The 27,388-nt window shown below is 43.5% G+C and overlaps 1 protein-coding gene across 1 annotated transcript; it reads right to left on the reverse strand.

Annotated features, from left to right (window-relative positions):
• Window positions 1–1,940: 1,940 nt before the first annotated feature.
• MRPL45 (mitochondrial ribosomal protein L45) lies at window positions 1,941–12,483 on the reverse strand. Its single transcript, XM_039227670.1, has 8 exons — window positions 12,337–12,483; window positions 11,292–11,469; window positions 10,332–10,449; window positions 6,825–6,923; window positions 4,950–4,998; window positions 2,911–3,060; window positions 2,287–2,460; window positions 1,941–2,102 (listed from the first exon to the last, which is right to left on the reverse strand). Exons 1-8 carry the CDS (start codon window positions 12,400–12,402, stop codon window positions 2,016–2,018), a joined length of 921 nt encoding a protein of 306 aa, XP_039083601.1. The 5' UTR covers window positions 12,403–12,483; the 3' UTR covers window positions 1,941–2,015.
• Window positions 12,484–27,388: the final 14,905 nt, after the last annotated feature.

A 27,388-nucleotide genomic window follows, 5' to 3' on the forward strand; every position in this document is an offset into this window, starting at 1 on the left:
ATAAAGAATGTTTTCTCTTGACCACTGCAGTGCATTCTAGCTTATTCATTATGGTGATTTTTTTTCAACATTTTTAGACAGGACAGTAGGTCGGTGAAATGAGAGCAAGCCTGAGGTAAGTACACTGCAGCCTTCGAGACTCCGAGGGGGTCTAATCCTCAGCTTGTATCCAGCTCCATGGCTGGCACTGCAGATGGTCTCTATCTGGCCCTTCAAGCAAATCCTTCACATCTGGGCCATTTGCTCAGCTGGATTTGATCCCAAGGGGAAATGAAAATTGCACTTATCCTCTGGCTCCCTGGTGGCAGCTGCCGCTTAGCTGCTATTTAGGATTAGCTAGAGACGCCCCAGAGACAGATCTCGGGGAGTGGGATGAAACAGCTTATTTGAAGCACTGTTTTTACATATTCAGAGAACTCAGTCATGTGCCCATTAAGTGTGCTTTTTTCACATCTCTGCTTCCCTGCCCTCCCTGGATTACGTCCCCATCCTCCATCCTCCCCAGCTGTGGGTCCTGCTGAAAGCACTTGCCTTCTCATTTTGCCTTAATCCAGGGCTCAGGCAAATAGGATGTAGCCAAACCTCACTTCAGCAGACATGCTACAAACTGATGTACATTTTAAGCCCAAAGGGGGGAGACTAAACAGTATGATAAAGAGTGGCTGCTCTGGATGATCCCGCCAGTGCTGCCTCTCCCTGGAGCATGCACGTCTCGTTCCCATAGTCTGTACTCAGCAGCTGTCATACAAAACATCAGCTCTCCCCAGTGAGGACTGGTCTGTTGGCTGCTTTGCTGAGATGGTAGTTTTAGTGAGACTGAGGAGTTAGGTTACATCAGTTACTAGATATAGAGGAGTTACTAGATGTAGATGAGTTATATCAGTTACTAGAAACTGATTCTAGTTTCTTTGGATTCTGCTCTCAGGAGAAGGTCAGAACAGATTAATCTTGACCCTTAGGGACAGACTTGTTAAAAGAAAGTTCCAGGCTTGAAAAACACAAAGTATGAGAATTAAGGTGCTATTTTTTAAGGGGGCCCCCACCGGGCTGACAAAGTAATAGTACAAGCCAAGCTTGCTGCTGGTATAGTGACTGCCCTGGTCATATCTCAGATGCCCCAGACCCACAGGCAGGAGAGGCCCCACACCCTCCTGCGGGCAGCCCAGCTAGAGCTCAGGAACAAGCAGGAGCTGGACTGCTTCACTCTGAACAGGTTCATATTCTAGTATGTCCGCTTTACCAATGGGGGCTGAAAAGCATAGTCACCATCTCCAAGGGGTGCTAGAAATCAGGGAAGTCTTACAGATGGATTTTCTCAAACGTATCAACTCCTTCAAGGCCCATGGCTCCTCCCATGCTTCCTGGGATCACGCTAGGACGCAGCTGATAATTAAGAACACAATCCAAAAAAGATACATGATTTCTTTGGATTTACATTCTTCTATGAAGTACAAATGCTGACTAGGTGAGTCAGTGTATGAGAAAAGACTCTTCAATGAACGGTAATTATTTGTCCCAAATCTGGAACTCTGGGAAGTCATATCACTCACAGTTCAGCCTGTGTTCCATTCGTGGTGTCTGAAGGCTGGTCTACTTCCAGCGTAAACCCAGGGAGAGGTACAGAACCCACCAGTTTGTCCAACACCCTGACTGTTTTATTTCAAACTCTGATCCCTGCCTTGTAATTAAAAAGAAAATTCTGCCAGTCTATTCCTGACAGTCTCTGCTGCAGGAAAAACACATATCCAAAACATACTTTTGTTGAGATTTAGAAGCTAGATACACAGTTTAAAAAGAAGTGGGTTCGAGGCTGTGCATATCAGCCACCCACCTGGGCCAAGCCATCATCTGTGGTTGCCAAGGAGATGGCTGAAAACACCCAAGCAAGGACAGGAGAGGACAAAGGTAGATCTTTCCACAGCATGATGGAAAGATGACTGACTTCACAGCTCCTGGTCTCCATAGCTTCTGGCCACCTCATCACCCATGCTTCACCCCAGGAGTCATTTTTGCCATCAGGATTGCTGAAGTTTATGGGCCTCTCCTTGTGGCTCTTCAGAGCCTTCACCGGGTTTCAGCTGGGGCCTAGGGATCATCACCGTCTGAAAGAGCAGGAAGCTGAGTTATCTACCATCCAGGCCCATGACTTTATGCAAGAGAGATTTACCCCCATCTCCTCCATGGAGGCTTCCCCTTCCCTGGTGCTGCATCACTCCCTCTCTCCACTAGGTGGAGCCCAACAGGACTGGTTTAAGATTGCACAGGCACTCTCAAACCACATCTTACCTTAAGGATGGGCTGCTTCGGGGGTGCCCATGGGGGGATGACCTTGCCATGCATTCTCCAGCTCCCGTAGGGATTTACCAGGTGCTTTTCAAACACAACATACTCCAGGACATCCCTGGGCACATCTTCCTGCCCATACATCAACCGGCCAAACCGGTCATAGATGGCCAGAGTCTGCAAGGATGAAAGCAAATCTGGCCTATTAGTACTCAGACTTGGGTTTGCTTTTCTTTTTTTCTTTTCTTTGTCTTTTCTATGCCACACAACCATTCTGAAACAACCATAACAAAAAACTTTAATGGGTAGAAAAAAATTATCTTGGAATTCTGAATCCAGACTCATTAAGTGATCAACTACTGACACTTTACTCTTGGGAGGGTTTTTGCCTGGGGACAGGGAGGTGGGAGAAGGAGGGTCCGGAAGGGTGGAAGAGAGTATCCTCACACCTGTCGTGGCAAAGCTAACATCTACAGTGGGAAAGGCACACTGACAGAGCAAGGAAGACCATGGTGAACTTTCCTTGGAGCCCACAGTCGTGGGAAGCTGGACGCAGGACTCCAGAGGTAGGTACCCAAGCTGAGAGTCAAAAAAAAAGCTAGGAGAAAAGCAGATGGGTGCCTCTACCTGCCGGGTGTGCATGCGGACGGTAACCTGGCCATATATGTTGCCCTGGCTCATCAGACTTGAACAGCGAACCTGGACCACCTGAGGTGGCTCTAAAGATTCTACGAAGTTCCAACGGACGGTCTTGTATTTGAGGTCCCAGACCATGTCCTGAAGGCAGAGGAGAAAAAGTTCATCTGGAGTTTTCCCTTCCTTTAGGAAAGCTGGTGCTTCTGGAATTCCACACCTGTTCTCACTTCTAGAGATACTATAGCCATCACATAACATTTCCCGCCAAATGCTTTCTTGTGCCTATTTTTTATCTTTCCAAGTTTTTTTTTTAATATTTCTTTAAATTAAAAAAAATGTATTTCTGAGAGAGAGAGAGAGGAACAGTGTGAGCAGGGGAGAGTCAGAGAGAGGGAGACAGAATCTGAAGCAGGCTCTAGGCTCTGAGCTAGCTGTCAGCACAGAGCCCAACGCGGGGCTTGAACCCAAGAACCTTGAGATCATGACCTGAACCAAAGTCGGACACTTAACCGACTGACCCACTCAGGCGCCCCAATATTTATTTATATTGAGGGGTGGGGGGCAAAGAGAGAGAGAGAGAAAATCCCAAGCAGGCTCCACACTCCATGCAGAGCCCAACTTCAGGCTCAATCCCACGACCGTGAAATCATGACCTGAGCTTAAATCAAGAAGCAGACGCCTAGCCGACTGAGCCATCCAGGCACCTCACCGTTCCAAGTTTTGATTAAGCTATTGCTCAAGCCCACCTTGAAATCACTCTTTTCATCTAAATCAACAACTCAAGATCCACCTACCTCCTCAAGGAACCCTCTCCAAATTAATGAAAAACACAGTCCAAACTGCCAGCTTATCTAATACCCCATTATCCGTCCCTTATGCTTGAAAAACGTTTTCCTTAAAAAAACATTTTTTTTTGACAGTGAGAATGCAAGCTGGGGACAGGTGCAGAGGCAAAGACAGAGAGAACCAGAGAATATCAAGCAGGCTCCACACTCCCTGCAGAGCCCGACTCAGGGCTCGATCCCACGACCCTGGGATCATGGGCGAGACAAAATCAAGAGTCGAATGCTCAAATGACTGAGCCACCCAGGCATCCCAAAGATTTAATTTTACTTATTATATTCTTTTTGAGAGAGAGCACGAGTCGGGGAGGGGCAGAGAGCGAGAGAAAGAGGGACAGAGGATCCAAAGCTGGCTCCATGCTAACAGCAGTGAGCCCAATGCAGGGCTCGAACTCACAAATCGTGAGACCGTGACCTGAGCCAAAGTAGGATGCTCAACTGACTGAGCCACCCAGGCAGCCCCTCTCCCAATTTTATTTTTAAGGAATCTCTATACCCAACATGGGTCTTGAACTCATGACCCCAAGATCCAGAGACACATGCTCTACAGACTGCACCAGCCAGGGGCCCCTCCCTTACACTTCTATCATCTGCTAGTTCTTGTACATATTTCTGTTGACTGCATGTGTGTTGTTTTATGGCCCCCTCGCCTTGTAGCCGTGAAGAATGGAATTTTACAGGGATATAAAGACTAAACTGCTAAAGCCAGATTAGTTGTACTTGACCATGGGAAGATGAGGCTAAACTGCTAGAAACTAAATTGATAGAAACAATAGAAGTTCTTACTGTTCTTATTCTTGTACCACAAAGTCCCAACACTGGGGAGTCTCCCAAAGTATCTTAGCACCCTGGTTAACACAAAACGTAAGCTTCATCAGTGCTTGCTAAATCCTTCATTACACTGTAGGCGCATGTAGGGCTGCCTAACATGGTCCACGCCCTGACGTGAGCATCCATACCCTGAGTTTCAGTGCTGCCTGCTGGAGGGACTTCCTCCTTCCTTGTCTGACTGGCTCGTACCAAAGTCCATATCAACTCAGTACCATTCAGTCAGAAAAACAATGGAACCTCAGCATTTACCTTAAACTTCCTATACTTTCAAAACTGGCCCTTCCTAAGAAACCAGAGGTGATGTATAGAATCTGCCCATTCAGGAACCCCACAGTCCTAAGGAGGTTAAGGACCTACCGGGAAACAGTTTTCAGTTACCAAGGTATGAAGCCGGTCATGGTCTGAGCTGAAAAAGAAAGAGATACAGATCATTGGCTCCTGTTTTACGATACTCTGTATGAAAGCTGAAAATAGCCCTCAAAATGTAAAATAATTCCTTTTTGCATATGTTTTCTGCATACATACTGTAAGGGTACACACAGATGAACAAGTTTTTTAAAAAAAACATACCCTGGGGGTGCCTAGGTGGCTCATTCAGTTAAGTATCCGACTCGGCTAGGGTCACGATCTCGTGATTCATGAGTTTGGGCCCCGCATCGGGCTCTGTGCTGACAGCTCAGAGCCGGGAGCCTGCTTTGGATTCTGTGTCTCCCTCTCTCTATGCCCCTTCCCCATTTGTGCTCTATCTTTCTCTCAAAAATAAATAAACATAAAAAAAATTTTTTTTTAATCTTGTCCCTAATCCTAGAGTGGGATTAGTTTTATCCATGTGCATCGCCTCCACCTCTACTCCTAACAAAAAGAAAAGATTTCAAGTCATTCCCCCACTGTAGCTGTAGACTAGACTAGACTGAACTAACCTGAGTTGTGGTGACAGCTACCAGGACCACAAGCCCGGGCACCTCTCAATGAACTCTTCCTCCTCACTAGCTTGACCTGAAGATCTTCAGTAGAAATAAATTTCCTTCCCTAGGAGTTCACTTACTGTTTAAATAAAACTTACACTGAAAAATAAAAGGAAGACATCTATTTCCGCAACACAATGGATTGAGCTCATGTGAAACTACTCCCACTATAAACATCTAGAAATGTTGGGACAGAATAAAATACACAGAGACATACACACATTTTTTAAATCCTCTAGCCTACTTCACCAGAAAGGCAAATCTCTAGATGCCAGAAGGAAAAAGAACTAAAACCAGAATAGAAAGAATACAACATGACACTAGACAGCATATGGGATGATTAAAGGGATCTAGAAATAGGATCTGATGGGCACTTGGATGGCTCAGTTGGTTAAGCATCTGACATTTGGTTTCTGCTCAAGTTACTTTTTCATGGTTCGGGAGTTCAAGCCCTACATGGGACTCCACACTGAGTGCAGATCTTGTTTAGGATTCTCTCTCTCTGTCTCTCTGCCTGTCACCTGCTCATTCTCTCTCTCTCAAAATAAATAAAATGAACTTTAAAAATAAAAAAAAAAAAGAAAGAAAGAAAGAAATAGGACCTGGTAACTAGGAATGGACTCTTCCTAAATCCTTGAACCCTCAAACAGCAGGAAGTTGGAACTGAATACCCTGCAAAAAGCTACAACCCTCAAGAATCCTGCACCTGCAGCAAAGGGAAACTACAAAAATAGTTCACCAACTAAGAGATAAAGTTTCTCTATGTCTAAGGCTGGCTGGGTGTGTGTGGCTGGGTGTGTGCGTGTGTGTGTGGGGGGGTGGCTAATAAAGTCATAAGCCCACATTATACTCCGATGTGAAGATGGAATTTATGATACCTGTATGATATAAGAATTCCTAAAATAAGAAATTAACATTAAAAACTGGCTGGCTCAAACACACACCTACACCTATCTAGGTCACTCTAGGATCTTAATCTACTTTTTTTTTTAGAGAGAGAGCATGTGCACATGAGGACATGAGGAAAGAGGAGCAGAGAGAGAGAGAATCTTAAGCAGGCTCCATGCTCACCACAGAGTCCAATGTGGGGCTTGATCCCTTGAGCATAAGATCATGACCTGGGCTGAAATCAGCAGACTGAGCCACTCAGTCTGGATAACTCACCAGTTATCCAGGTCACTCTAGAACTCTTAACCAAAGGAAAAACAAAATCTGTGCTTAGAATAATAGCTGCTAAAATAATAGGTATAAGATAGAGTTCACTTACTTGTTTAGACAAAGGTGAGCTTCAATGAAAATTTCCTTAGCTTTTTCAGGGAAGTCCTTTATTTTAAAATTAGGATCATGTTCTCTTATCTTCCGGACTCTGTAAAATTAAGTATGAGAATTATTTCTTTTTTTCCCATTAATGTTTATTTATTTATTTTGAGAGAAAAGAGGGAGAGTGAGCAAGAGTTGGGGGGGAGGGGAGGAGAAGAGAGACGAAGAGAGAGAATCTCAAGCAGGTTCTATGCTTTCAGTGTGGAGTCTGATGTGGGCTTGATCTCATGAATCGTGAGATTATGACCTGAGCTGAAATCAAGAGTTGGATGCTTAGCTTAGCCAACTGAGCCACCCAGGTGCCTCTCTGTTTTTGTTTTTGTTTTTTTTTTTTAAGTAAGCTCTACACCCAACATGGGGCTTGAACTCATGACCCTGAGATAAAGAATTGTATGCTCTACCAACTGAGCCAGCCAGGCACCCCAAGAATCATTTCTAAAGACTTCATACAATATCCATAACTCACAGCTTACATTAACCTCCATTAATTTCTGTCCACTTATTCAAAAATTGTTTTCTGAATGTGCCAAGTCCTAGAAATTCAACCTTCTAACTCACACTTAAGAAAGACCAAGGCTAGGGCGCCTGGGTGGCTCAGTCGGTTAAGCATCCAACTTCGCCTCAGGTCACGATCTCATGGTTCATGAGTTCTAGCCCTGCGTCGGGCCCTGTGCTAACAGCTCAGAGCCTGGAGCCTGCTTTGGATTCTGTCTTTCTCTCTCTCTGCCTCTCCCCTGCTCACACTCTGTCTCTCTCAAAAACAAAATATAAAAATATTTTGAAAAAAATTAAAAAAATAAAATTAAAAATTAAAAAAATAAAAAAAGGACCAAGGCTTCTCATAGCGAAATTTCAGAATTTTGGCATGAAAGAAAACACAGGTTTCACACATAGGCTCAAGAATCAGAATGACATCAGGTTTCTAACATTAGAAATTAGAAAGACAATGGAGCAGTGCTTTTAATTGGGGAAATTATTGAGCTCAGTATTCTATACCTGGATAAATTATAAACGAAGTGGAAGAATAAACAAAAGACTTTTTCTTGGGGCACCAGGGTGGCTCAGTTGGTTAAGCGTCTGACTTCAGCTCAGGTCATGATCTCACAGTTCATGGGTTTAAGCCCTGCAATGGGCTCTATACTGACAGCTCATAGCCTAGAGCCTGCTTCGGATTCTGTATCTCCCTCTCTCTCTGCCCCTCCCCCGCTCACACTGTCTTATTTAATGTTTAAATAAACATTAAAAAAATTAAGAGTTTTTCTTAGACCTGAAAGATTTCATTGATCTACCATGCCCGAAGCTGCTGGGGAATGTGCTCCACAAAAATAAAAAAATAATTATGAAAGACACACATAAGATTCAGGAAACAGGGAGCACAATACAAGGGCAAGACAAAAGGAGTTATCAGGATGACGGGAAAAGTAGATCCCAGGATGTACAGCGGGCCGACAGAGCAACCAGGCCAGGGGCAACCAAAGGTTCAATTGGTTGAGTATCTGACTTAGGCTCTTGATCTCACAGTTCAGGAGTTTGAGCCCTGCACTGGGGTCTCTGCTGTCAGCACAGAGGTCACTTTGGATCGATCCTCTGTCCCCCTCTCTCTCTGCCCCTTCCCTGCTCGCTCTCGCACTCTCTCTCAAAAATAAAATAAAAACACTAATTAAAAAAAAAAAAGAGCAATCAGTCCAGAATGAAAACACGTATAAGAAAACTCCAGGAGGGATTTCTTCTTGAAGATGGAACTGATAAAATACTTAATGTTTTCCATGTGTTGAGAAGAAATTTGCACAAAGATTCTGTAAGCAAATGGGAAAAAAACAAAAAACACTCATACTTAACTCCAGAAAAAAATTAGGCGGGAAACATCATGATAATGTACTGCATGACTGATCTGTCAACAACATTCTCATAGTTATAATAACATAAACAGGGAATTCTGATCTAATCAAAGTGTTAAATATACTAAAGGATGAGAGGCACCATAACCAACTGAAATTTATCCCAGGAATGCAAGGTTGGCTTAACATTAAAAAATCCATTAACGTTAACACAACGTGTCAATAGACTAAAGAGCAAATATCACAGGATTTTATTGACAGACACAGAAAAAACACTGACAAAATCCAACACCCACATCACACTGTTTTCACCTGAGAGCCTTGTGCTGTTCTGTTTCCCTAGGATGCTCCTCCTCACCACACCTCTCTACCTAGCTCGCTGCAACCAATTCTTTAGATGCCACCTTTAAATGTCATTTCCTCCGGGAAGCTTTCCCTGAGCTCCCAGACCAAGTTATCTTTCCCTGTCATATGATCCCATAGCACTCATACTTCACCACACCTATAATTATTTCACTGTGTGCAATCAGTATTTAATGGCTGTTTTCCTCCCGTAAATGATAACGCAACGATAAAATCACATGTGTTTTGTTCATCATCATCACGGCCATTAGCACGAAAGAGAGTGCACAGTCCCAGAGAGAAATACGTGACAGGAACTCATCGCGGTACAGTTACTACAAGTGTACAGTTACAATTATAGTAAAGGCAGCTCCAAAAAAGAGTCGGGGAAGGGCCAAAACAGACACAATGCTCAACTCATTCTTGAGAAGTGAGTTGGAGTTATCAAGCAAAGGAGGAAAAAGGCATTTTTCAGGTAAAGGAAACAATGCACAAAGACACAGAGTCATAGCACAATACTGTCATGGAACTGGCAATTAGTTTGGAAACGATGAAGTTTAGGATGAGAAAAATGGAGTAAGACGACGGCAGAAAGGTAGGCAAGAACCAGATTTACAAAACGCCTTGAATACCACTGAAGATGTCAGGATTTTATTCCAGGTAATAGGGAAACATAAAAGAGTTTTCACAGAAAGGTGAGGTAATAAGATCTGTATTTAAAGAAGTAAATTATGGCCACATGAAGAATTAACAATGACTCGATATGTCTGTGCACAGAAATGCATAAATGACCCTAAAGAACCTTGAGTGACAAATACAAAATGTTTCCATCCTTTCAACTGAAAGAAAGACTAAGAAGGTTTTGGCTTCTGCTCCTTAGTTAAGACCTAGCTCCCTCCCTAGGACAAGTCTGTCTTCCTGACCCTTTTTGGCTTTTTACTCTCTGTAGTGCAAACTCTAAGTACTTCTCATATAAATATGTTTTTATTATTATTTTAAAATTTAAAATATGTGATCAAAAAGTGTTCTACAAATTTCTAAGACACCTCCCTAACTGCTGTGACAAAAAATACCAATAAAGGCAAAGAGGCTAAGAAATCAAAATGCCCATCTTCTTCAACGTTAACTAAACTCTATTACAGAAAAAATATATACCGTCAAGTCATCATGGGAGTTATAGCCAACCCAGTTAACCTACAATGGCCACTCTGAAAAAAAGCAGCAACAAGAAATTTGTATGATAATATCCATTCCCAGTTGTCTCAGACACATACGACAATTGTGATGCCACCTTCTTCTTCAACCTCTCACTCTTCTGTGCCAGTCCTTCCTTCGAGAGAGATGACAAACGAGCATCACCCTCTGGAGGAACATAGGCGTCAAAGATACCAGCTGTAATGAAAGGAGAAAAGGCATTCAAACACTGAAAAAAAGTCATCTTGAGGTCAGATAAAATTGAGAGACATCACTGACATAAAGTAGATTAATAAAGTAGACTTCTATGTAGAGGGAACTATGTTACATTAGAAAAAACAGAATAAGGGGCACCTGGGTGGCTCAGTTAGTTAAGCCTCCAACTTTTGGTTTCGGCTCAGGTCATGATCTCAGTTTGTGGGTTCAACCCCACATCAGGCTCCACACTAACAGAGAGGGGTCTGCTTGGGATTTTCTCTCTCCCTCTCCCTCTGCTCCTCCCCTGCTTGTGCACTCTCTCTCTCTTTGAAAATAAACTGAGGCGCCTAGGTGCCTCAGTTGGTTAAGCGTTCAACCTCAGCTCAGGTCATGATCTTATGGTTCATGGGTTCGAGCCCGGCGTTGGGCTCTGTGCTGACAGCTCAGAGCCTGGATCCTGCTTCAGATTCTGTGTCTCTCTCTCTATCTGCCCCTCCCCAACTTGCGCTCTGTCTCTGTCTCTCTCAAAAATGAGTAAAAATGTTTAAAAATGAAAAAAAAACCTTAAAAAAAACCCACAGTAAGATCATTTAAGTCTTCTCTCAGAGCCTCAATTTCTTCTTGTCCAAAATAGAGAAATTTCACCCTTGACTTCTGGGAACAGTGTGAAAACAAGATCGAAGACGACCTCATGAAACACGGAGTACATAAAGCAAATCATTATCAGGGCTCAACTGACTTTGTAGTTAAATACAGTCAATCACAGTCCACATCATTCCACTTTCCAGAATATCTCTGACAGAAGGAGATTTGGTCAGGATCTCAGAAGGACCACGCCTCACCTGTACAGGCCAGGTGTAGGGGACGCTCCAAACGTTCTGGAGGAATGACCAGTCCTGCTTTCCGGGCATGTTCTATAAACTCCTTTTCTGATTTGTATTTGGGCTCGTAAGCAGGAGGTGTGAAACGTTTTTTACTTCTCACTGGAACTACAACTGTGGACTGAGTGCCCAGGACTGGCTGCAAGACAGGAAAAGGTTAGGATAAAGGTAACCTGGAAAGAAATCCATCTGGAACAAACTCTAAGCAAAGACAGAAAAGACATATTCAAAGAATGACTTAGGAACAATGATAAAGCCACATATCGGGGCGGGGGTGGAACCCTTAAGGGTGTCTTAACCAGAAGCTTGTAAGCAAGCTTTACTAACAACACTCCACATTTACTAAAGCCTGTCCCCAAGCACAGACTATAACAAGTCCCACGGATGCAGGGGTGATTAAAGCAAGGCTTCTGATCTCAAAGAACCTTCAATCCCATGGGGAATTTACACATCAACCCAACACTGAAATGAGAGGAATGCTATTACCAAAGCATCCCCTACTCAGATTCCATACTGCTCATTCCACTGGGGGGCTAACTGCAAACTGTATTCTGTCATTCCGGCTCCCAAATGATCAGTAACCTTTTTAAAGGTCAGATCTCTTTTTCTCTATGACCGCGAGGTTTGCTGTCAGGCAGGGACAATAGGGCACTCCCTCCTTCCCAGCTACTGTTTAAGGTTTTTATAAGAACCAAGAGGAAGCGAGCCCAGCTTCCTCCAAACCATTACTTCTTTCCCTTTTAATACCTCCCCGCCAAACAGACCCAGAACAAACTGGAGAAAGTTCACCCCCGAAAACCTGCCCGTCCTCATGGCCTTACCCGGGCTCTCCCCACCCCGCCGCTGAGCTTAGTAGCTGGGTCGCGTCTACCTCAAACTCTTCGGTAGCTAGATGTGACTTGTATCGTCCAAGCCCACCAAAGACAAGTGCAAAGGGAGTGTCCCCCTCTACTCTGTGGTCCTCCTCCAGCTCCAGGAATCATATACTCATCCAGTCTCTACCCACCTGCCGAGACCACCAGCCCAAAGCTCTGGATAAACAAGACAAACCCCGCAGCGTGGGGGCTGCCATTTTGTTCCCGCAAAGGCTGCTGGGATGGGGCCTGTCATTTAAGAGCCGGGGTCCGGAGAGAGGGCGCAGAGGGCGGAGCTAGCTTGGGTGTGGAATTTTCCAGGGCGCGCGCCCTCAGCCGAAGTGTGAGAGGCGCGAACGCGCACGTGCGCGCTGGGGGGCGGGGGTGGGGGGGTGGGGAGAGGACAGGTTGCGCGCGTGCGCACTAAGAGGCGTTGGGGGGTAGGGTGGAGCGCACGGCTGTCACGCGCCAGAGAGCGCTGGAGCGGGAGCTGCGCCTGCGCTCCGGACGTTCTGGCCAGAAGGAGTTGCCGCATTCTTGCAACGTTGGGACGTTGCTGCACCTTGTTTCCATCCCCTAAAAAACGAAAAGGTGTTGCCCTTCGGAGACAAGTGGTTTTCTTTGATCACAGAAAGACCAGAAATAAAAAGTTTCTGGATCCATATCTCACCTCAATATGCTGTGTAACCTTAAACAGCCCTAGGTTTCCCAATCTGAACCTGAAGAAAATTCTGTCAGACTGGGGATTAGTGACTGCTATGTTTATTGAACAAACGTAATGACTACTGTTTGTTGGAGCAAAAGACATGGACTGACAAAAACATGTCTTGTTGGTTCGGGAAAGAGGCACCCGTTTAATAATAACAAGTAATAGCTTATACTATTTTTATAAATATATATAAATGTTTACCAAGTGCCAGGCAATTTTCTAAGCATTTTGCATATTTAACTCAATTACTTCTCACCACAAACAAGAGTAATACTCTACTTTTACATATGAGGTTGGGCCATGGAGAAATAAAGTGAGTAATGTATTTACCAACACATGGCTAATAACTGCCAGAACTGGGGTTCAAATCCAAGCCGACTATATCCAGAAACCATGCTGTAATTACTACGCTGGACTGCTTCACATTCAGTTAAAGGATTTACGATGTTGAGGTCATTCTGGAAAATCCATACTGTAATCATTGATGAATGGCAAATGCTTTCCACACTTCCCTATAGGTTCTTATCGTATTCTGCCAATCAGTGTTTATTGAGCACATATCTAGAGTATTTTGCAATAAGTTAAGAGCTCGTGGTGTGTACATATAACAATTTATAGGCTGGAATAGAATTATCACGGAAGTCCAAATAAAATGCTATGGACTATCAAAGGAGAGAGATTACTCTTGGGTTTGGGAATCACTTGTATTGCCTTAAATCTTGACTTCTCAATTATACTGTAAATTCTTCAAGGGTAAGAACTCCCCACAAGTCCTCGCCACAGCATTGAACCTGTACCGTGACACATTAATTGTGACATGAAATTAGGTGCTACATGTATGTGTTAATTAAAGAATGTATATTATTAAGCATTTAAATGAGAGATAGCCCATTCTCTTTTTTAAAATTTTAAATGTTTTATTATTATTTATTTTTGAGAAAGAGACAGACAGAGCACAAGCCGGGGAGGGGCAGAGAGAGAGGGAGACACAATCTAAAGCAGGCTTCAGACTCTGAGCTGTCAGCACAGAGCCCTATCTGGGGCTCAAACTCAGGAACTGTGAGATCATGACCAAAGCTGAAGTAGGTCACTCAACTGACTGAGGCACCCAGGCACCCCTCCACCATTGAGTTTTATGTTGGCTTCACATGGTAACCAATACATCCCAGGCCACTTCTGTCTGCTGTTTGATCAGTTTCTTTCTTTCCTTTTTTCCTTCTTTCTTTCTTGCTTCCTTCGTTCCTTTCCTTTTCTTTTTAAGATTTTACTTTTTTGGGGGTGCCTGAGTGGCTCAGTCGGTTAAGCGTCCGACTTCAGCTCGGGTCATGATCTCACGGTTTGTGGGTTCGGGCCCCATGTCAGGCTCTGTGCTGGCAGCTAGCTCAGAGCCTGTTTCGGATTCTGTGTCTCCCTCTCTCTCTGACCCTCCCCTTCTCAGGCTGTCTCTCTCTCAGAAATAAATAAAACATTTAAAAAAAAAAGATTTTACTTTTTTTAAAGTAAAAAGTAAGTTTATTTATCTTTTGAGGGGGGTGGGCAGAGACAGGGAAAGAGACAGAATTCCAAGCAGGCTCTGTACTGTCAGCATGGAGCCTGATGTGGGGCTCAAGCTCACAAACCGTGAGATCATGACCTCAGCCAAAACCAAGAGCCAGATGCTTAACTGAGCTACCCAGGCACGCCTAAAGATTTTATTTTTAAGTAATCTCTTCACCCAAAGTGGGACTTGAACTCACAGCCCCAAGACCAAGAATCGCATGTTCCACCAACTGAGCCAGCCAGGCACCCCTCTGATCAGTTTCTCAGGGAATGCAAACTTGTTCTATATCACCCTGGGCAAAATAGTAAAGGGAGTCAATATCAATTAATTCATTCTGAGATGAATCATAAGTAGGCTTTTTAAAATATCTGCCCTTTTGGAAAATTCATATTATATTCCTACCTCATTAACTCCCTGGAACATTGGGAGCTGTCTTTTGGGGAAGTAACACAAACCACCAAAAGGCTATTTTCAAATACTATAACCCTAATAGTTTGCATTTCTGAAAAGGTGAAATAGGAACGATTAGACGAAGTAATAAGGTGGTTGGGAATTCTGCCTTACAAAAAACAGTCTTGCCCATAGTAGACACTCAAATATTTATTCAATAGATGGATGAGTAGAACCCCAGATGGAATATGATAAGACAGAGAGCAAAGTTGATTGCCTGTTTCTCCAAATACAGGGGGCTCCTTGGAATCCCTTGTTTTCCTATTGAAATTTTTAAATGGAGCCAAAGAAATGGGATATCCCTTGAGCAGTGGGACGTGTATTTGCATTTTTCCCCTCCCAGTGGCAGATGATGTCAAAGATTGGAAGTTCTGAAATTGTGCCTAGTGACCTACATTCTAGAAGCGCAGTTGATTTGAATGAAGAAAAATCCTTCTGGAGAACTGGAAGATTCTGATTATAATGTTTATTGATTACAGTAAACAATATGATACTTGGATTGAAGCGAGTAATAGGCTTGCCATGTGTTTATAGTGTACTTCCCTCCCTTGAGTGAAAGCATGAAAAGCAAAATAAGTGAGTTGTTCAAGATAAAGTGACAGAAGAAACCAAGAATTCTGACTTACTAAGAAATGTTCTCAACCGATCTTTAGCTGACAATGTTAGCAAAGCTTCTCAGTCACTCCAAGAATTAGCTGTCTATAGCTTTCACATAGTGGTTAAGAACATTATGGTGCCTGAATTTACACCTTAGTTCCACCTTTTTTCCTTACCTATAAAACAGGGGTAATTAAATACCTAAATCACAGAATTGTTAATAACTCATTAAATGAGTTGATGCATGTTCCAACTCTGATTAGTTATGGCTCTTGTTTCCAAAGCCTCGTGATAGGCCTGGAAGGTATAAACAGAGCCTAGTGGAATCCTGGTAAGCGTAACGGCTCTTTGTTCTGGACACAGATCACATCCCTGCCCCCAGTGTCCATCCCAGTGCAGTGTCACTAAAGGGATGATATGAAACACTATGTCCCTAACCTAGATATTGACTAGGAAGCCCTGTGTGTTAGCTCTCTTCTCCTGGGGAGCAGGTTTCACCTCTGTTGAAGCTAAGATCCCCAGAAGGCAGGTGACTTCCCAGCCCACAAGTGACTCTTTATTTCTGTGCTGCACCACTTTCTTCTATGAGCTGTTCTTTCTCATCTGTCCTTCCACTCATCCCTGCTGCTGAGGACAAAGGCCTTCTCCTTTACCTTTTTCTGCCTGCCTCAGACACCTTATTTCTAAAAGTGTGTTTGGGAGGAGATACTGCTCATCTGGCTCAGCCTGAAAAGAAGCCCATGTATCCTGCTGTTCAAGCCTGGTCTAGAGTTAATCCCTTGCTTCTTCTTGCTCCCCTTTCACCCCAGCTGGCTAAATCAAGCAATAATCCTAAAAGGGAATTTCAGGCTATTTGTGACTTCCCTTCTCCCCCCATGCCACGTTCAGGGAGGAGAGGGCAAAGCCCCTGGATCAGAGTAATCTGTTTCTAACCCACTTCCATTCTCAGGGATTACCTCTGCAGGAGGGAGACAGAAATAAATCTAACACCTTAGCATTGGGAACTTGGGGAAGACGCTCCAGGAGTGCCTGGATGTCTGCAGGCATGGGGCCTGGGAGCCTGTCAGCAAATGCTGGGCACCCTGGGAAAGGGTCCACAAACTTGATGAGCAATGCCTAGAGTAATAGGCATTAGGCAATAATAGGCACTCTATAAATGTGTTGAACAAAAGAATGCAAAGAATATAGATTGTGGGCAGGAAATAAATTGTGGGCAAAAACAATTCCCTCATCATGCCTACAACCTCATGTCCTTGTATGCACACCAACTTACGGCTAAAATCAATCAACCCACAAATAGAGGAGTGTGATATAGTATAAAGAGCTCTGGGTTGGGAGGCAGGAGACAAGGATTTAGTCCCACCATTGTTGACATTGACTTACCCTGTGGTCTCAGGCAAGTCATTTTTTGACTCTGATCACTAATTTTCACAGTTAAAAAAAAAATCACTCTCTAGAGCCCTAAGAGCCAGAGTCCCATGTGATGTGTATTGAGCTCCTGTTAATAATGTACAAAGACCTGAGCTCATTTGTATACCAACAAGGACTCCCTTTAGAGCTCCTTGTGAACCAAGTGCTCAGTACACCTCCCTTCCTATAGCCTTTCCTCTGCTCCCATGGTCTCTGACATAGAAGCATGTATCTTTCAGCTGACCGTTCTTTTGGGGCGCTCTCCAGTGACTGAATGAGGGCCTCCCTTGCAGCGATTCAGGTTTGAAGCCAGGGAGGCTGTGTGAATGCAGAAAACTTCCACTAGAGGGTATCAAGTCTGCACTGGGATCTCAGACTGCAGGAAGGCCTAGCAATCCTAACAATTTCAGGATTTTCAAGTACCTACCTTCAGATTTAGAGATTCATTGTTTCTTACCTGGTCTGCCCCTGACAGCCTGGTCTGCTCCTGACAGCTCCTTGGAAGGCTTAAGAAGTCTCTACTCCTTTGACATCATTTTGATTTGATTTGACTTCAAATCAAAGGCAGTTTGGCATGGTGGATTCCATGAGGGCTCTGGCAACTGATACAGACCTGGCCCCCCTACTTCCAAAGTCAGTGTACCCATCTGTGAAATGGGGATTATGAAACTTACCTTGGGGGCCATTGTGAGGTTGTGAGAACTAAGAGAACTCACATATGGAAACGTGACCGGTAGACAGGGGACCAAAATTGCTTTTGCACTGGGGGAGCATTCTCTAAGAATTGTCGCAAACCGGAACTGGAGTTGAGGAAAGAGGGATGGATTTGCCAGAGCTGAGTACCTCCAAACAAGAAATGTCACAGTTTGCCATTTTGCTCTGTCTTGCAGGTTTCCAGGCTAGCGCTGCTGGGTAATCCTCAGGCTTAGCCCTCAGTCCTGTTCTCCTCTCTGTGTCAGCCCAGTACGGAGTCAGCGGTGCTCGGTACTCAGTACTCTTCTGCCCTTTTCTTATCCTGGTTTCCATGAAGGTGAGTTTAGTTTCTACTTCCTACTCACCTCCTAGACAAAAGTCTCTTGTATTTTGTCCTGGGTTTTCTGAAGTGTCACATCTCCACCTGGTTCTGTTCTTTCCTTTTCCTCTCTGTTCTCCCATACTCACTTCCAGGGTGGAATGTGCCATCTGCCTCTGGGACTGAGCAGAAGTCTGGGAAAGGGGGAGGGAAGGCCTGTCGGGGCTTGCGTGTCAGTAGACATGTTACAGCTGCAGGGCAGACCAGGGTGAAACCACAAGCCAGAGGCTTCAGGGCAAGCAGCCGTGAGGCTCGCCCCTCAGCAACTCTCTCATCTCTGTCTTACCCCAGAGGTTTCCTGGCAGGAGTGGGAGAGGCTGGTATCGAGTCTTTGAGCCCTGACTCACTCCCTGACCTAGTTGGGTGTTACCCAGTTATCTCCCAAATCTCTCTCCAGAAGCCTTCCTTAGGAACAGGCCCCTGTCATCCCAGAAGACAGAAGAGGTAGAAGAGGAAAGCAGACCACCTACTTATTTCATCCCCATCTGAGGATCCCCCAAACAAATAAGAAATGCAGGGTCGTTATGACTTTCATGTACCACCCACCCAGGAGGTTGCACTGGTTATAAAATGAACGAAATCTTCTCACTAAGGGAATGGCTATTTTCCAGATTGCTTTATAGAAACAACCATGCTTAACTTTCTCAAAAAAGAATAAAATTGTTCTTTTATTTTATTTGGACAGGGATAGGAGCTGGGGAGACGGGTACTGGAACACGGAGCCAGGAAGTGACTGGCCATTATCACATAGTGAGTCAGTGGCCTAACTAGGGACAGAACTCAGGTTTCCTAACCCCACCCCAAATTCCGTTCTCTTTTCTTCAGCCTACTTACTTATGGACTCAAGCAATGTTCTGGGTTTTCTGGACTTCATAAAGCCCCCAGATTCCTGACGGTTCAATAGGAAATCAATTTCCTTCATACATGTCCCTTTCAATATCTGTGCTATGGAAACGTGAGATGCGTTTGTTGCCTCCTCCACAGATTGTTGAAAACACTTTTAGAGTGATCTAAGATTCAAAGAAGACCAATGTAATAGTCGGTGTGAGGTTTGACTTCAAGACCAAAGATTCTGCTTTTAACTCATTTCTTGGTATTCAGACCCTAACATCTTTGTAAATTACTGTACCAGTGAATGCTGAAAATTATTTTCTTGCCCTCCACTTTTTTCAAAGGTCCCAGTCTCTCCCTAACTAGGGTCATGCTTCCTGAAGACATTAGCTGGTTTCCAAGAAAGCAGATTTTAGCTTTATCCCTTGGCAGAGAGAATGGAGTCATTGCACACAGGCCAGAACATTCTGCCAGAGCTCCCCATCTGGAAGAAAAGAGAAAAAGAGTTTCAGAGTTTCCATAAGGGCTGCCTAAGGGGAGGAAGGGAGAATGAGCTATAGAGAAGGAAGAAGAAAGCTACCAGGCTGTAACCCCAAACTCCATAGTCTGGAAAGATCTGCAAACTTTAAATCCTGGCTCAGCAATACCACACCTTCTCCTTTACCCCATTCTTTTATCTTTCACATGTACTTATCTGTCCTGACTGTCCCACCACAGAATATTCTCCTTATTCTTTGTTCTTTACGTTCTTTACGTATCTCCCCATTCCAATTTTGTGTTCTCCCTATGGAGAGCTCAGAATGTAGGATGGCCAGGGCACGCAGGAGGCTGGTGTGGTGTCCAGACCTTGTGATGTTTAGCTGGAGAAGCTGGAGATTCAGTCTGGATCATGGAGAGTGTCCCAGTAAATACAGAAAATTCTAAATGTCCCCAACAGACTGTTGCCCGGCTCTACCTAGAACTTCAGAAGGCAGCTTGTCCTGCCGTCAAGCATCTGATTGTGACAAATTTCTTCCAGATCGATGTAATGTTTGCTTCCCTTTTTCACCCAATGATTCTTGTTTGCCCTCTGCTGAATTATAAAACTTGTCTACGTCTTTTCCTATTCAGGTTGAGCCACATGAAATGGCCATTTTTCCATATTGGCTAAATGGCTGACATTGTCCATTTCATATTGTTAGCCTTATACTTGACAAAGTAACCAACTTGAGGACAGCTATTACTTCTCCACCTTAGTCTTCTCTTCCCTATATGTAATATCTCTAAACTCCACCGATTCTTCCTCACCTGGTAAAGTTACTGGATCCTTTTCCAACCTGTTCTCTCAATGGGTATACACTCATTCATCAATGTCTTTTTCAATATGGGGCACCTAGGACTGGCCAGTTCAAAACACAGTCTCACAGTGAGACTATTAACTCTCTTGATTTGACATTGTGTTTTTTCATGAAACTATGACTGCATTGGGCTCGGTGAGGCCTAAGCCTTTTTCACATAAAATGCTGCCAAGCCAGTACCACTACTTCCTGTACAATTAATTTTTTAAATTTATTTTTGAGGGAGAGAGAGAGAGAGAGACAGTGTGAGCAGGGAAAGGTCAGAGAGAGGGAGATACAGAATCCAAAGACAGGTTCTAGGCTCTGAGCTAGCTGTCAGCACAGAGCCTGACGCGGGGCTCGAATACATGAACCGTGAGATCATGACCTGAGCCTCAGTCAGACGCTTAACTGATGGAGCCACCCAGGTGCCCCCCCCCCTTTTTTTAACCAAAATGTAGGTCTTCACTTTATCCCTGTCAAATTTCATCTCGTTGATTTTGGCTCTTGGTTCCAATCTGTGAAAACGATTTTAAATCTTGCTAGTATCATCCATTCTATTAATTATCTTTCCAGGCTAGATCATGCAAGTTATTGATTTTTAAAATGGTTAATAGGACAGTGAGACCTTTCTTTGTTGATACCAATCTTCTAATCACTATCCTTTGAGTTCAGTCAAAAGGCTACTTAAAAATCTACATAACTGATTATCTACCCACAACTCCCCTGCCTCATTTTCTTAGCCAAATTTTCCTGCTCCTTTACTACCTTTTTCTGATCTGCCCCTGGCCCATTAAGCACCAAACCCACCCAGCCACCATACAACTACATATTTCCATATGGGGGCCATAAGCAGCACCAGCTTTATATATATATAAAATGTGTTATCATCTTGCTTATTTATGTATTTAAGTATTTATTTTTATCTTAGAGAGAAAGAGTGCAAGTCGGGGAGAGAGGCAGAGGGAGAGAGAGAGAGAATCTTAGGCAAGTTCCACAATCAGCGTGGAGCTCAAAGTGAAGCCCAACATGGGTCTTGATCCCGTGACCCTGGGATCATGATCTGAGCCAAAATCAAGAGTCAGATGCTCAACTGAATGGGCCACCTAGGTGCCCTGCACCAGCTGTTTTTTAAAGGAATCTTTGAAGACCTTCCTTCTTGGTATTCCCCCAACTGCTGTCATGGGGATCTTTCTTCTCTGCAACTCTGTGGGAGGCTTTGTGACCCAACCCTCATCACCCCTGGTAGCCACTCCAAACATGATGTCTCTATACTCCTCTAGAATATACACTCTGGCTTGGACTTGGGCACAGCTCCTCACATTGGCTCTGGGTGCTCCCCCTCTGCTTCCAATAGAACTGTTTTGTTTTTGTTTTTGTTTTAGCTTGGGTATTATTCCATAAATAGTATTATAACCTTGCATCGGGGTGCCTGGGTGGCTCAGTTGGTTGAGTGTCCAGCTTCGGCTCAGGTCATGATCTCACGGTTTGCGGGTTCGAGCCCCGAGTCAGGCTTTGTGCTGACAGCTAGCTCAGAGCCTGGAGACTGCTTCAGATTCTGTGTCTCCCTCTCTCTCTGATCCTCCTCTACTCATGCTGTCTCTCTCTCTTTCAGAAATAAATAAAATGTTTAAAAAAATTATAACCTTGCCTCAATCTTTTAGTAGCTATATAGTATTTTACTAGGTAGATGTACTATGTTAATGAACACTTAGGTGACTCCCAAGATTTTGATATTATAAACAAAGAAGCCATGAATCTGTTTGCAAGGACTTAGGTAAGGGAAATTCCTAGAAGTAGAATTGAAAGGTCAAAAGATATGTACAGTTTAATTTCAATAGCGCCAAATTGCTCTCAGAAGAGTTGTACCACTTTACTTCAGTAGTAGTTCAGATCTCAGCAACATCATCGATTTCAAATTAAATACGCCTGCTCTTGGGGCATCTGGGTGGCTCAGTCGGTTAAGTGACTGACTCTTGGTTTTGGCTCAGGTCATGATCTCATGATTCATGGGTTTGAGCCCCGCAGCAGGCTCCGCCCTGACAGCATGGAGCCTGCTTGGGATTTTCTCTCTCCCTCTGCCCCTCCTCTGTTCACTCTCTCTGTTTCTCTCTCAAAATAAATAAACTTAAAAAAATATGCCTTCATTTAAGACATCTTGTTATTACATTATTGCAAGTTTGGAATTGCTTTTAATTTTCCCCTTCTCCCTCATTTCTCCTCTTTACACCCTCCTCTGATTGTCCCCCTACCCTGAACTCCAAATTCTTCTTATTCAGTTGTGCAAAGTAATTCTGCTATCTCCAGACTCCACTACTTAACTCTGCCCCAGCCCTGTGTTTGCACATGTAAACCTCAAGAGAGTAAATTTGTTACCATCCAAAGCCATCCTCCTTACTAATAACAATATTGAGCACTGACGTATATTAACCTATATAATCCTTTCAACAACATTATGATGCAGGTACCATTGTTAGCCCTACTTCACAGCGAGAAAGTTGAAATAGAAGTAGCTTCTCCAAGGTCACACAGTTTAAAAATTGCAAAAATTATTTGAACCTACATGGTAGGTCTCTAAAGATCATGCCCTTAACCACTGCAGACAGAGATCCCTCCTGGGGATCTACGCAGGCCCCCATCAAATTCTAATTGTTCTTAGCAATGCCAGTGACACAATTCAGGTTCTGGTATTTACCTTGGAACCCTATCTAGCCCACAACCTGCCTGGAAAAAACAAGTTTCAGGACTGCTTTACTTAGCTTGCAGTAGAGGAAAAAGTATGGGGTGGGATTACAGGCAGAAGGGGACATCCGTCAAGCTCTTTCCCTTCGCAGAGGTGTGGCCTCCCTGTTCTGGTCTCTGGGTGGGTCTCCTCAGACAGGAAGGGAGCAGTCTGATTTTCCCTGGAACTCAGCACATTGAAATTCAAGAGTTGCCTTAGGCCAATTTAGGCAAGTTCCATTCAACAAACATTCATGGAGTCCCAACAATGGGCCAGGCAATGTGCTGTGTTTGGGTACAACATAAATAAGTCACTTGCTTTAGAAGTGAAGATAAGCACTCCAATGGCCAGTTACCTACACACCTGAGTGTATTGTCTGGCGTGAGAGAGAACAAGAGGAGAAAGGCAAAGTATGGATAAAGTGCTTATCCCTGGGAGTTCTGATTTTAAGAAAACAATCTAGATTAGGGAAAGAAATAATAACTCAGTCTCGGGAAGGATTTCTGGCACCTTCATGAGTAGTGAGTTCTTCAAATGCAGGTGAGGTCAAATACCTTGCCTGTTTATCTGGAATGGTGGGAGAATGAAGGTATGAGGGCAAAGAACAGTCAGAAAAAGTTCCAAGGTTCATAATAGTGTAGGGGGAGGGGGTTCCATGAAATGTGCATTCCTGCTTTTTCTTGGCAGGTTTTCTGGAAATTGTGATGACAGCTGGTAGTGGGGAAAAAAATCACTGAAATCGCCAGGGACTGCAGCTATTTCCCTGCCTCTAGGTGGCTGGCTATCACCTGAGCCATTCCAGATGGCAGACTACTATAGATTCTTTATACTTTTTCTCTTATTTAATAAAGTGAGGGTATTATTGGCTTTTTTTTTTTTTAAGAGGTAGAAGGTAGGAAGGAAGAGAGAGGTGCATTTTCCAACAGCAATGAATAAGCAAGCCACATCCTCTACACGAACCGGACAGCTTCTTGTGGGAGGATTCAAAGCTCTGGACAAGAGACTAAGCCAGAAGGGACACCCCATTTCTGGTTTCAGATCTGGTCCAACTTACTGAGAGCTTTGGAAATTCAAATCCTATCTGTACACCCAGTTTCTCTTTTGTGCTGTGGGAAGAGTAAATTCTTGTCTCCCAATGATCTTGTGAAAAAGGAAAGAGAAGAATCATAGATAAACATTGAAAAGGCTCAGAAAATAGTACTCTGTAGAGACGTATTTTATTATTTTTAATAATTTCTCAGACTGTTTCAGAAAAGTAAAAAGGCCATGGCTGATATGCTATTTTTTAAATGAATGTTGAGTGTTGCTAAGGGACCTCTCTTGAGTAACTTCCTCCTCTTAATTGGGACAGAAATTCTGGCAGTTGACAGAAACAGAGAAGGGCCAAAATAGAACTCAACTGTTCTACAACTTTTTGTTCTCCATGGACTCCGCTTAAGCATTTGGTTGCATCTTCAAAGCTAAATCATTAAAACAAGGACCAGTTCTAATGAAGAGTGCACTTGTGAAGAAATATGGAGAACACAAAGGGAGAGAAAAGGCAAGGGAAAAAATCCATTAATGAGCTACACGTAGCCATAAAATCTGGAAACATAGGTGAACATACATAATAAAAGGCTTATGGATATAACAATACATGCTATGTTCAATAACATTGCATCTTGTGGTCAGTAGAACGCCTCACATTAGGAATGCTTAGTTCAATGTGATGTGCCAATCCACAGTGCAAACAACACTAACGGACTTTCTATCAATCTCTGAAATGAGTCTGTGATGCTTTGTCTCATAAAATGTAACTTTGATATTCATTTTCTCTTTTTTAAACTTAAAAAAATTTTTTTAACTTTTATTTATTTTTGAGAGAGAGACAGAGACAGAGCATGAGTTGGGGAGGGGCAGAGAGAGAGGGAGACAGAATCCAAAGCAGGCTCCAGGGTCTGACCTGTCACCACAGAGCCCGACGCCAGGTTTAAACTCACAAATCATGAGATGGTGACCTGAGAAGAGGTCGGACATTTAACCGACTGAGCCACCCAGGGGCTCCATCATTTTCTTTCTTTTTTTTTTTTTTTTTAATGTTTATTTGGTTTTGGGTGGGGGGAGAAAACAAGTGGGGGAGGGGCAGAGAGAGAGGGAGACACAGAATCCAAAGCAGGTTCCAGGCTCTGAGCTGTCAGCCCAGAACCTGACTCAAGGTTCAAACTCATGAACTGTGAAATCATGACCTGAGGCAAAGTTGGATGCTTAACCAACAGAGCCACCCAGGCCCCCCTGATTTTCATTTTCACTTCATAAACCTACATATCCCAGAAGAAGTCATCAAAAGGTTTCAGTAAAAACGTCATCAGTAAAAAATAAGTTATTAGCTATGTTTCTAGGTTTTATGGCTGTCTTGTAGCTCCCATGGAGAGGAACACAGAGAATAGTATAGTAAAGCAAGGAGAACAGTAACGAGTCTAGAGAATGACGGAGGGTAAAAGTAGAAACACACAGAATGTGACCATGGAAACAAAACTGGGGTTGGGGAGGGATATCCAAATCCAGTGAACAGCGAGACACAGAAAGAGAGAGACATCCTCTGGAAAAGAATCAAGAAGGAAGGACAGTGAGAAGGACAGAAAGGGAGTTCAGACAGGAAAAAGCATTTTTAGTAATTTAGGATTTACTTTTGTAAAAGTAAGTTGACAAATATTAAGATGCTATACTTGCATTTTGAATGTTATAATATAAATATGAAACACAAAACACCCGATGTTCAATATTGATCTCCCATGCCCCACTTGGATTTACATAGTGAGTATATTGTATTTTACAGCAAGAACTTTCAAAGTTTTGTCAATGCTTGTAGTATATACTATTATTAAGGGGAATTTCCTAGACTTCACAGACTGTTGGATGCAGTCCTCATTAGCCAAAGCTAATAGATGGAGACATACTAGCTTTTTCTACAGAAAATCAATAGAAACATAGTAAGAACTATAACTAAGAACTAGAAAGAACTTTATTTTTCCTTATTTATTTATTTAAAAATCTTTTTTTACTGTTTATCCGTTCTTGAGAGAGGTAGGGAGACAGGGCACGAGTGGGGGAAGGGCAGAGAGAGAAGGACACAGAACTAAAATCAGGCTCCAGGCTCTGTGCTGCCAGCACAGAGCTCAACACAGGGCTCGAACCCACAGACTGAGAGATCATGGCCTGAGCCAAAGTGTGGCACTCAACCGACTGAGCCACCCAGTCACCCCTAGAAGGAACTTAAAGATGATCTAGTCCAACACCCCATTTTACAGATGAAGAAATACAAGATTGACAGGTTCTAGAGACAAATACATGATCTGGGTGGTGCTGGTGGAACACCAGGAGATTGCGTGACATGGCCATCAAGAGAAAATAACGCCTGTTAATAAGTTTTCAATATTTAAATGAGGGGCGCCTGGGCGGCTCAATTGGTTGAGTGTTCAACTCTTGATCTCAGTTCAGGTCTTGATCTCAAGTCCCATGTTGGGCTCTGCGCTAAGAGTGAAACCCTTTTTTTTAATGAAATTTGGGGGCACTTGGGTGACTCAGTCAGTTAAGCACCCAACTTCAGCTCAGGTCATGATCTCATGGTTCGTGAGTTCAAGCCCTATCTCCAGCTCTGTGCTGACAGCTCAAAGCCTGGGGCCTGTGTTGGATTCTGTGTCTCCCCCTGTCTCTGCCCCTCCCTGTCTCATGCTCTGTCTGTCTCTTTTTAAAACAAGTAAACATTAAACGATTTTTTAAAATGAAATTTAGATTAAACAGATGAGGAAAACTCATCTGAACCATGTGTTAGGGAAGAGCGAAACGAGGGCTCAAGCTCTAGTCTTACCGTTCCAGTCTTTGCCTTTTTTTTTTTTAAGTTTATTTATTTATTTTGAGAGAGAGAGCAAGGATGAACAGGGGAGGGGCAGAGAGAGAAAAAGAAAGAGAGAGAAAGAGAGAGAGAGGGAGAGAGAAAGAGAGAGAGAGAAACCCAAGTAGGCTCTGTGCTAACATGGGGCTTGATCTCATGAACTGTGAGATCGTGACCTGAGCCAAAATCAAGAGTTGGACACTTAACCAACTGAGCCATGGAGGTGCCTCTGCTTTTTTTTTAAATTATTAATATTTTTTATTGTTAAGTAATCTCCACACCCAGTGTGGGACTTGAACTTACAACCCCAAGATCAAGAGTTACATACTCCCCCGAATGAGCCAGCCAGGTGTGCCTTAAGATTTAGTTTTTAAGTAATCTCCACACCCAACAGGGGGCTCAAACTCATAACTTTGAGAACGAGTCGCATACTCTCCAGCCATTCTTTGGTTTGAATTACATTAGCCCTGGAGTTTACAGAAAAAGATCATGAGAAGATGAGAAAAGAATGCCTGTTCTAAGGTAAGCCGACTTTGGCTCGTGCACTGGTTCTACCAGTTGCCAGCCACTGAGATCCCAGGAAAGTCAGCTAATCCACTCATTTCTCAGTTTTCCAAAATGAGAATAGTAACATCTGCTTCAAATGATACTTGGGGGTATAAGTGAAAGAATACAGAGTGTAAAGT

This window comes from Hyaena hyaena, unplaced genomic scaffold, assembly GCF_003009895.1.
Source record: "Hyaena hyaena isolate Hyena2069 unplaced genomic scaffold, ASM300989v1 scaffold_29, whole genome shotgun sequence".
Classification (NCBI taxonomy): domain Eukaryota; kingdom Metazoa; phylum Chordata; class Mammalia; order Carnivora; family Hyaenidae; genus Hyaena; species Hyaena hyaena.